General features: G+C 47.1%; 1 protein-coding gene across 1 annotated transcript; it reads right to left on the bottom strand.

Annotated features, from left to right (window-relative positions):
• Positions 1-2276: 2276 nt before the first annotated feature.
• On the bottom strand, positions 2277-9403 carry CLDN16 (claudin 16). The gene is made up of 5 exons (XM_010573070.1): positions 9290-9403; positions 4467-4569; positions 4043-4207; positions 2764-2955; positions 2277-2416 (listed from the first exon to the last, which is right to left on the bottom strand). Exons 1-5 carry the CDS (start codon positions 9401-9403, stop codon positions 2277-2279), a joined length of 714 nt encoding a protein of 237 aa, XP_010571372.1.
• Between the last annotated feature and the right edge of the window lie 2330 nt (positions 9404-11733).

Genomic DNA, 11733 nt, shown 5'->3' with positions numbered 1-11733 from the left:
TCAGTACCTCCTCCCGAAGGAGCGTCTCTGCGCTGGCTGAGTCAGGCTGGGGCAGCCCGCAGCGTCGGGGCATCTGTCCTCCCGTGGGGAGGCTGAGGCAGCGTTGGCCTCCCTGGGGAGGAGCAGGGACGCACAGATCTGCCTCTGCAGCCGGTTTGCCCTCCCTCTCCTTCCAGGCGTATCCCTGAAGGAGCAGGGGAGCAGAGGCACAGCCCAGAAACCAGACCCACAAACATCCCCCGAGCTTCCTTCCCCCAGCATAGCATACCAGCTCCAGGTCTTCTGCTCCAAAAGCCCCGCAGCAAATACATGTTTCTGACGTGACTGTGAAAAAGTTAAAAAAAAAAATTTAAAAAGCTCTGATGCAGCTTCCTGCAATAACAGGCAGAAATTCCTGTCACCTCCAGATCTCTTTATGCATTCTTGGTGTAATCCGTGAATTCATCATGTCGCTTATAACTCTTGTATTCCTCATGTCCCAGGACTTTGTAAAAAAGCCTCCATCACTTCTCCTACTGTGTTTACATCTGTTCAATACAGCTCGTCTGTTGGCAATAAGCTGCTTTCAGTTTGGCTAATATAAATGTCTGCCAAGCAAAGCAGCATGAACTCTGCAGGCACAAAGCCTCCCTTGCCTGGGCAACAGTGCTGCCGCGAGGGCTCTTGCTGAGATGGTTGTGTTATGGTCTGAGCCTTGTGGAGGTGCTTGAGCCTGTAGCAAAGCCATATGGACCTGCTGTTGTCCCGTCTGTCCCAGGGCCTGAGTGTTACTTGATTAGGAGCCACGTCAGGACTGGGTTATGTTTTTACCACTGCTGGTCAGTTCTGTGCTGCAGCCCAAGATGCTGCTTCGAGGACAATCCATGAGAGGACTCGGTCCCTCCTCCTCCATTGCAGGGGCTATCAGAGGTACCCTCTGGGACACAGTCCACTTCATCCACAGCCATCCCATCTCCCTCTGGTCCTCATAACATAAGGTTTCACTTCATATTGCCTGGAGGTAGGAAGGGAGTTTCTCCATCCAGTCCCCCCACCAAGCGGTCACTGGAGGAAGCCTACCTCTGGTGGGGCCTCAGTACCGATGGGTGTGCACACCCTCCCGAGACTCCGCTGTTGTTTCTCTGCTCCTCCTGAGCAGGTATATCTCTGTGCTGAGAACATTTTCTCACTCCCTGGTGCCCGTGACGGTATGATGTGGTGACCATGGCAGAAAGGACTGGATTTGGGCAGTTCCTACCAACCCTAAGAAAACTATGTCTCAGCTTTTCTTTCCTTGAAAGGCATGGAAGAAGTTTCGCATCCATTCTTAGGGTACATGTTAAGCCACACTGGGGTTTTTTTCACCCACCCTAGTGAAGATATGGCTGGTGCTCTAGCCTCACCCAGCCTATGGCAGCTTGGATTGCAGCAGGGTATAGCAGTCCTGAACTGGATTTAAATATCTTTTGATAGAAAGGAACAATAGATTTTGCTATCATTTATCCTAGTTTCTAGCTGGTATAGATATATTGTCATGCACAGGGTCAGATCTTGGATCTTCACTCACTTTGTCTTTAACCAGGCAAAATTTTTACTAAGCAGAAAGAAGCTCGCAATTTCCAGATCTCAGTGAGTCTAGAGCATCTGTAATGTACATTTTAACATTTACTGAGAAAGACTGTGTTTTGCAGGGAAGAATGCACCTGAATTTGCAGTGTTTCCTCAGTGCAGAGGTTCACGGGCCAAAGAGAGGGCTAGGCATTTAACACAGCTCTTTATCTTCTGCTGAACTCTTCAGCTGCCTTTAAGAGGAGCAGACCCCCATGCTGGGTGCACAGGGTCCAGGTGTTGGCCAGAAGATCAGTCCCTCTCTTCTCCTGTATTTTCTGCTTTGTATGTTCTGTCAACACATTGCCAGACAGGGCATCTTACAGTTTGGGGGTCTTCATGTTGAACACTGGGGTCTGATCCAGGAGTGGCTGATTTAACTCACTTGTGCTGATAGTGTTGAGCCAAATGCTGAAAGAGTTTGTGTTGCTTATTTCAGTTGGTGCTTCTGCAAGTGGCCTCAGCACTCAAGATAACAGGAATCCCTAAAGCAAGATCTCCTCAGAGATTACTTTCTTGTAGGAGGCGGAATCGGGGGGGGGGGGAAGCTGTCATAGGGCAAAAATTGTAGCATACAGTACATCCTTGAAATTTAACTTTGCATCTGTATCACAACCACAGGAACTTGGGTCTCTGTGCAATCCAGTACAAATAGAAGTAGCGCTCTTTCTGGAGCACTCACCTCCTCCTCACACTCTTGTGTCCACTGCATACATTTTGGCAGTAGCTGTTTGAGAGGATGGCAAATGCATGTTTGTTACGATTGTCCCAGCTGAGGAATAGCCTTTCCTCAAGGAGTAAGCAGAGTGGAATCTTCCAGAGCTGGTCTCTGTGAGGCACAGGAAGAGAAATAGGATCTGCTAATGAATGCTTGGTGACATGCAGCTGCAAAGCCTCGAAATGCAGAGAAAGCAGCACTCCAAGATATGACATAATAACACTTTTTATGTCTTACTTACACCTCAGCTCCCACCTGAACACCTTGATGTGCTTTCTAGAGCTGCTGAAATAACGCTATTCCTATTTTACAGCTGGAGATATTGCTACTGGGGATGAGCAACCATCCTGAAGAATGTCCCTGAAGGACTTTCCCCACCCTGTGTGCCTGTAGCAGGCCCTGAGCGATGGCTCTATCTCTGAACTGTGTTCCAGCCCTGCCACCTTTCAGTTCCTCACCTCTGAAGAGATACATGCAGCAGGTGAGCAGGGCCCCGGATAAGAAACAGCCAAGTGACCCCGCCATGCCAAGCCAGCACGACCAGCCAAACTTGTACTGGATGCCGAGAAACACGTTGTGGAAGACCAGAGAGGACCGCTCCACGTAGACATCAACGGCGTACCACACCGAGCCGGTAATGCCTGGGAGACCTGCAGGACAGGAGGGAGGCGCCACACAGAGCTCCCAGGTGGACCATGAGGAGATCACCAATATAAAATCTGGAGTTATAGCCTTTTGCCTGCTGGGTCAGACTTTAGGATGGACAGGTTTTGACCCCTGTTTTGTCTCAGCCCAGTAACTTTGGCAGATTCACCCTGGTTCCTACTGATATCAGCTGGAGCGCTGTCAGGCAGAGGCTGTACCTCGCAGCTTGGCCCTCACGGACACCGTCAGCACTGGTTGGCAGCACTCAGGTTTCTGCAGTAAAAGGCGGAAAGCTCCTCCCTTCTAAGCTTGTTTATCAACTCGTAAAGTTGCTTCAAGAATTTAATTTTCTAATCTGTTCTGACTTTCAGAACTTTGTTTTTCAGACAAACTTTGGGAGGTGAATGGAGGATGTGTAAAAGAACCTCTCAAAGTATTTTACATGTGGTCCCAGTGGCTGGGGTGAGTTGTGTGTTAAATCTGCTTACACTGAAGCAGAGGTAGATGTTCGATATTGGCATAAAGTCAAATGAAATTACTTGGTACCTAGTTGGCTGTCTACCTGGTTTTGGCATTTAAAATTCTCCCACTGGCTGTAACAGCAAAGCACCTCAGTCAGTTGGGTATTTATCACCTAGGAGGAACAGATGTGTTATTATCCTTTTATTAGAGATCGGCTGTAGAAATTTCGGGCTAAAAGTGACTTGCCCAAGGTCACACAATCTGTGGCAGAGCCAGGAACCAAACCAGGATGCCAGGACTTTTTAATCCTTCAGCAATTCGGTTTCTTTGTCTTATCAACAACACTGACTTCTTCACAGTGAAACAGCAGTAAATGGAAGTCAGTCAACTCAGAGTCAAGTCACCTGGTCAATACATGAAATGAAAGCAGATAAACTCAACTATGTGCTGTTAGGGGCAGGCAGTGAACAGAGGAAGCTATATTGCACAAATAAAGCAAATAAAGATCCTTCCCCCATGTTAACCCTCTAGAAAATCACCAACTCCTCTCCTCAAAATAAAAGAAGGCTTTAAAGCTTCCCCCCTTTGCTAAAGGGTGTCCTGCAGGATGGGGATGCAGCAGGGGAATACCTGCAATGAGCAACGTAATTCCAGACACCAGGCAGATGCGGAGCTTGATGAGCGGCTCATCGGGAAGGAATTTCACGCAGTCCAGTCCCAGGACAAGGAAGAGAAATCCAAATCCTGCCAGGATATCTGCTGTGATCATCATGGCTCGGGTCAGCACCAGCTTCACTGCAGGACAAAAGCAGATCATTCTAGTGCACAAGGAATGGAAGGGTGGGTGGGTAATGGGGTCAAATCCCATAGGAACATTTTTTTCTGTGGTAAAGCTTTCTCCAGCTTCCCCTGGGAGCAATACCTACTGAGAAAAGAAACATGGCTCTGATAGGTATGTGCACCAAATTATCTGTCACTGAGTAGAATAGATGCTCTTCTTGTCTGCACTCAGGTGTCCCCGCCACTTGTAGAAACACCTTTGACTCTTACATACCAGGGTGTTCGGCGAAGATGGAGTCATACTCATCGCAAGTTTGGATTCCATCAAAAACGTTTGTCACACATTCCCACCACAGGCCACGGCATTTTGTACTCACCTACGGGTTGAGAAGAGAAAGAAGACTGTAAGTTTATATATCCACCAACCCATCAGATGGTCAGCTAGACCCTTCAACAGAAATCCTGGTCCAGTTACATCGATGGCAAACTGGAGTTACTTAACTTGAAGAAGAAAAAAAGCAGCAGGATACAGAAAAAGGACAATGTTTTCTCTGTCCCTACTAATGGTTTTAAATTAGAGCAGAAGAAATTCAGACTGGACATTAGGGGAAAAAAAACTTTCCTATTGGTAGAGATAAAAGTTCTGAAGGAAATTTCTGGAGGAGCTGGGGGGTGGCTGACAGGAGAGATCTAAGAGCAGGTTTGATCACTCCTTGCCAAATGCTTGTCTAGGCTGAGCTGGGCAGGGCTATGGACCAGACAACCTGAGACTTGGCTGTCCATGCTCCCCTTACACCATCCTCCTGCCAAGAAGAAGCAGCTCAGAGGGGAGTGTTACTGGTGGGGCAGGCGTTGCACCAGGAGCCGGACGCCCACAATGGGAGGTGGCCACAGCGTGGTAGAGGAGTGCTTTGCTGCAGAGCAGAGGTGTGGATGTGAGCCCCTCTCCAGACACCTGTAGAGGGCTGCCCCAAACTGACTCAGCCATGAACACTGGCTGAAAAATGAGGGACAGCCGGCGCTGATCCTGGCCCTGGGGCTCCCAGTACGCTGCCGGCTTTGGGACCATGCGTACCCGAGCCACACTCATCGCTGAGACATCCAGACTCGGCCAGACGTTGCAGTAGCATCATGGCTAATGTCTCCGCTGTCCTGAAGCTGTAGATACCATTCCCAGCCCAGCCTTCCATAAATCACTTTAATATGGGAGGTATTTTCATTACCAATGCAAATATGGCAACAAGCACCTCTAAAACATTCCTGGAATTGCTCATACAAGGAGCAGAGTTAATGTTAGTGCAGCTTTGGACTCCAGCCTGTCCCACTGCTGCCAGCGACACCCGCTGCAGTTAATGGAAGGAGAAACTCTCCCAGAGAATGGGTTTCATGCAGGGGAAGGGGACCGGGCTTGCTTGGATGATGCAATTCATTTTTCTTGCACCGTGTAAATCACAAAGCAGATAATAACACAGCTCAGCCACTTAATAAAGTCTCATTCAGGATGTATTGAAGTCCGTAGCCAACTGCAATATTTTCTCCACAATATAGCGTCCGAGCCAAACTGCACACCTTCTCTGAAAATTGACTCACTACTTCAGACTGGCAAAAAAAGATACTATTTATGTTTGAATGTAAACAATCTACACATTTTGTTTCATGAAGATGAAAACTACTTACAATTTCTGAGAATTTCAGGGCAGGTTTAATGAAAAATATCCCCCCCAAAATGAGAAGCAGTGCTGGAAAAACCTGATTTCATTGCTTCTGTGTTTTTCAAGAGAACAATGTTATGTAAAACAATTTGCCATGTTTACATTGGATGTAAGTTTTTACCGTGGCCCTCTTAATCCAGCTGCAGCTCCTCTTCTATCTTAACTCACCACCATTCAGGCTGTGCTTGAAATTAGCATATTGTTATTAAATTACATTGTGTTCCACTTGTATTATATCACCTCATGTTCCTCCCAAACCACCGTAGGCTTATTCATACTATTCTGTATTCAGCTAATACTCTCAGTTACTTCCTCGCTTGCTTGCATTAGTATTGTTTTTTAAATCTTACAAGCAGCTTCTTCATCTAAATTATTTATAAGGAGACTAACAGGATTCCAGGCTTTGTCAGCCTCCAATGAAAATAGAGGTCTTAAGGTGCAACAGTTGTGATCATGGTCTAGCTCACGAAACAACCCCCTTCCCAGATTAGAAAAAACTTCATAAATGTTTTGTGTTTCTTGGGGTGTTTCAGTTGTCACCTGCTCCTGCTAGTGCTGAAGATGGGCAGAAGCAGGGATCAGCCCATCTCTGTGCAGCACACGCACAGCCAGGGATACACGTCTCATTGCCTGCTGCAGGAGGGATGGGGACAGACGTCGGAGGGGAGACCCGTGGCTGGCTTGAGCCACTGCTGAGCTATTCTGGTTTCTGTTATCTGCTGCTTAACCTCCTTGGCCATCCCTTGCTCCTCTCTGCTTTGTGCACCGTTTGTCCTTCTGGTTGTTAATCTGCTCCCAAACCACCCTTGGGCGCCTGCCCTTGCCCAGACAGCACAGACCCTCAGGCACACAGGAACTCACTGCTGTAAATGGAAGAGGGATCAAGGCTGGCTGGGGCATCATGTGGGGGCATGGATTTCTCCATCCCATGGCTGGGCCCATGCACCATGTTGGTAGCACTAATGCCCCGTCCCCTGTTTCCCCCCATAGCAAATCTGCTCCAGGTTCCCTGGGCACCCAGCCAAGGACTCCCGGAGAAGCTAAGCATCACGGCCAAACTCCTCATCTCCCACTTCGATTACGAAACACATTGCCACGACCTGCTTTCCCTAACACAAGTATGCATGTGAAACATAAACTGCATAATGACTGTAATATATACATAATTATATCCTATGCTTAATGTATAATTAATATTAAAATAATTCTAATACAAAAAAATGACAGAAGCACTTCCCCTTCTGGGGAAAGCACAGAAAACAAACAGGTGAGCTATGTTAGTCACAGTGTTTCACCGCACTGTAAAAAGATGCCAATATACAATGATTACAAGCCCAGCACGAGAGTAAAACAGGCAGCGTTTAACAGTAGTGGTAATATTTTTAATCCGCCTGCAACAGGGAGGGACTGCGTACACAATACAGTGCTTGTTGGGAAGCAGATTATGGTTTTTTTCCAGCACAAACTACTGCAAAAATTGACCCAGGCTTGTCTTGACGCTCACACGGAATGCACCAGCTTAAACCACTGTCTGTGTTGCCATAACTTGGTTGTTTCTGAAGGGGAGGCAAGGGGCTGCGGGAGCTAAGCGCTGGCTGGGGTCCCCGCGGCTGTTCCCACGCTCCCTGGCCTCTTTCTTCTGGGCTGCTCCTCTCCAGTGGGACCACAGCAAGGGCTTCCTCCTCCCCACATGCTGAGGGCCAGGGTCAAAGCCAGGCGACTTTCTATGCTGGAGGATTGGAGTTCCTTTCTCCTGAAGTCAAAGTTGCCTGAATTACCCTTTTTCTAGCTGAAAACAGGAGTCACTGCAGACTCCATGCCTTTCTGGCCATGGATGGTTTACCTGCATTCTCCTATTTAGAGAGGCAGTGAGTCATTTGGGCCATTAAGGAGATCAGTCGGTCAGGTATTAAGGCTGGGGGCATTTTTCTCCATTATTTAGTATTCACACTCAGAGCAGGAATGTGAGAGTAGTGGCTGCTAATAACCAAACTGGGTGTTAATGGAGCACTTTGTGACAGCCCAGCACATGTGCCTTTGTGCCAAGAAGACAAGGTTACACAGCCTCAGGGTAAAGGACTGGATCTTTCCTGGACCCACTTTGCTCAGGAGTTGGGTTTCCCTCTTCTGTTTTACTTGGAAATGGTGGCACAATCTGGGATCCATTTGGCTTTTCTGAGTATACTGATATCTTCAGCTGACTCCAGGTGATTTGCAGCTTCCTAAAATGAATCTAAAATATCTCCTAAATTAAGATGATAAACAAAGAGTGATATCCTAGCCAGCGTCAGTGGGTGCACACTGTTTTCCCTGAGAAGTGGCTCACTGAACAGACACACTGACCATCAGCAACCTCACTGCATTGGATCTATGACCACCTCAGCATCTACAACCACCTTCCAGGGTGGGACTGGCAGTCAGATCGATGGGATTTCTTGTGACATAGAGAAAAAAAAGGTATTTTTATTGTAATCACTGTCAGCCTTTTCTCAGATAATTCATCACTTGATGACGCAGCTAAACTTTGCATTGCAATCACTGAGTGCAGAGGAGCTCTTCTGGTTTCCCATGCTGGATAGCAGATAGGAAGTTTACTCCTGATATATTCAGCCAAACTCTTTTTTTTGGAAGGTGTTTTACCTTCACCGCATAAAGTATCCAGTTTACCAGAGAGCAGATTCCCACACTATGGACCTGCAGCCCTTAAATGTACAGAAAGTGCTGGCTGCTCTGGGAAGAAAAATATAAACTTGCAGTACTGAGTGCTGGAGAAATAGCAACGGTTTGGGGTCTGGAATCTCTGGGGCACAGCTTGCATGTGTGCGGCATTCTCCTACCTTGTTGTTTGCAGTTTACTTTTGCCGGTACCTTTCTCTAACACAAGAGTGCTAATGTCTGCACAAGTTCAAGAAGATATTTTTGAGTGCTGGATCTGACTCTAGTCCCCATATTCCCCATAAATTTCTGCTAGCCCTATAGCTCAATGGCTGTTAAGAAAAAGACTGGCAGAGCACAGGTGTGCATGCTGGACTTTTTCACCAAGAAGTCTGACCTACAGAATTAGAAATATTTCCAAAATATCCATGCAGGCTGGAGACACAGGATAGCAGTATTTAAGTTTGTGCACATTTAAACCTAGAACCTGTAGACCTTTCCTGAACTTAATAAGTGAGAGAAGAGTCTGGATAATAAAGTCTGGCAGAGAGAATTGCAGAAAATACTACTTTTTCCCTGCTCTTGCCAGAGTCATTCATTTCATTTTCATCCACTTTCATCCAGCACAACAGGGAAAAAGTACATGATAGTGGAGCAATGATACCGGGAACCAACCTCTCTCCAGGACATGGTTGCTTTGGAGATCAGGCTCTCCTCACCCTGATCTTACCTCCAGGGAATCATCAGCATTCACCATCCAGCAGTCTGTCCAGGTAGATGCTATCAAAAACCCAGTAGAGAAAAAAGCAAAGAAACAGCCCACATACTGGAGGAAAAACCTCATGCCAGCAGGTGATCAGCAAGTCCAGGTCAGTGAGAAAAACAGTGCCCAGCCCTTGATCTTAAAGCTGGGGTAGAGGCAGAGCGTCTGTGTCCCAGGTCACCACTACCCTCTTCCAGTGGCCATGAACAGCAGAAACTTTTCCCTCCTGCAAATGCCATCTGTTAGTGATGGCCGCAGGAGCAATGCTCACCTGCAACAGAGGTGGGAGGAGGGTGAGAGTGCCCACGGGAGCTGCTGCAGCCAATCCGCCCTGCACAGTTAAAGCTCTTGTCATGCCTGGTTGAAGAGAAATGGGGTTGTGCAGAAGTGGCATGCAGGTAACTGGAGTCCTGGACTTGCAAGGAAAACAGGTACTGTTGCAGGTTTTGGCAAAGTAGAGATTAAAAAAAAAAAGAATCAAAACTTATTCTTCAGGGCAGAAGTTTTGAGCACTGCTAAGGGACAGAACAGCTTTCGTGCACACACATGTTTATTCATGCACATTGGTTCATGCCTTAGCACTAAACATCTATAAAATGAACTGATGTAGATCCCAGGCCCTTTGGTTACCCTGTTGGTCTCTGATGCACTGATGACCTAGTTCAGTGCAGGAATGTCACTGGGAAGGGAAGGGAAAAAGGTAGCAATCATGGGCCTTCAGAGCCAACACCAACAACCATCCCAGCTCAGATATGGAGCTCTGTAACAGTGTAACAGTTGCCCAGAGAGGTTGTAGATGCCCCATCCCTGCAAATATTCAGGGTCAGGTTGGACTGATCTAGTTGAAGATGCCCCTGCTCATTGTAGGGGGGTTGGACTAGTCGACCTTTAAAGGTCCCTTCCAACCCAAACTATTCTATGATTCTATGATTCTACTCTCCATTTAAGCCAAATCTAGATACTTCTCATGCCCTGGACTCATGTGGGAATCTTGAACTTTTCAAGCCAGTGCCAGTTTGGGAGATTCTGTTTGGTTGGATTTTGCCTGCGCACTTACTGCCATTGCAACCTTTCTGCTTTCCTGCAGGACTCCCTGGGTAAGCAGAAGTGATGCAGGCTGCTGGGGACAGAAGGACGGGGCCTCTGTAAGGCTCTGGCTTCTCATTCAGTGCCTCCTCTCAGTGCCATGAAACCCAGAAGGGCTCCAGGGCACCTTCCAGGAGCAGGACTAGACATTCCTCCTATCCCAAAGGCACAAATGCACAGAAACCATCACATCCTCGAGGTTTATTTTTGAAAAGAGAAGCCATAAAAGACTGGAGATCTGCCTTTAGTGGCCAAGTCTTCAAGACAGGGCTGAGGAGCAGATTCTCGCTCTGCTTTCAGCTCTGTTTACAATCTGCTTGCCCAAACTGATGGTGTCTGTCATCTCAGCTGTCACCTCCAGATGGAGCCAATCGGTACTTTTACAGAATTGCTCAAAGCTTGCTTTCTCTTCTCCGAGATTTCCCTCCAAATAAAATAGCAATAAGAAGTTTATTATTCTTACAATATATAACCCACATAGTTCCTATCATAACCTCATAAGGCAGTTTTACCGTCAGAGTTAACAATCTTTTGCCTTGATCTCAGATCACTCTGCTCCTCAGAGGTCACATTGCAGAAGATGTCCTCAGCACATGCTTTAGCAGACACTAGGTAGAGAACAAAAGTCCCAGGTCAAAAAGCCAGTCTCTGCAGGATTCTCTGCTGCTTTAGCTTTTCCGCTCTTTGTTTTCTAATTCCGTTCGTAGAAGCTGACAAGTGAGGAACTTCTCTTCTTCCTTCTCTGCCAGATGCATGTCTTGATACAGTTATATGGGTAGGATGCTTTCTGCTGTTTTCTGGCATCCAAGTGCCTATATAAGGCAAAACCACCCATGATCTTCACTTCATGGCTCTCTGTGACAAGGGCAGAGTTGTGTTTCCAACAGTTCTGACCCACGGAGACAGGGCATTGGCCAGGCAGGTCCCATAAAGGGTAATGACTTTCATTAGCCACATAGATATAGATTGCATTGATATGGGACAGGTGCTGATAATATGCATCATCTTCCCATGCTTGTCTTGTACTGTGTTAATTAATCTGTGGCTGCACCAGTTTTCAAAACAAGGTATCCTAGCCAATTGTTATTAGAAGTAATTCAGAAAAAGTGGTGTGGTGAGCTCAGAAAAGGCCTGGAAAATCTGAGAGCGCCTTCCACAAACAGAAATAAGTCATCAGAGGCGGCAAGAGCAGAGTTTTACAGTAGCAGAGGATTAGCCAGGAAAAGTATTATAGCCGTATGGATCTCCCTGCCTCCTCATTCTGTCCTGCATCCAAATACAAGCCTCTTTCAGAGAGGATAAGCCCAGCTGGGGAGAATGTGGCC

Source organism: Haliaeetus leucocephalus, unplaced genomic scaffold (genome assembly GCF_000737465.1).
Source record: "Haliaeetus leucocephalus isolate CR32 unplaced genomic scaffold, Haliaeetus_leucocephalus-4.0 Scaffold362, whole genome shotgun sequence".
NCBI classification, from domain to species: domain Eukaryota; kingdom Metazoa; phylum Chordata; class Aves; order Accipitriformes; family Accipitridae; genus Haliaeetus; species Haliaeetus leucocephalus.
The sequence above is the reverse complement of the archived record's forward strand: the minus strand, read 5'-3'. Positions and strand labels throughout refer to the sequence as shown.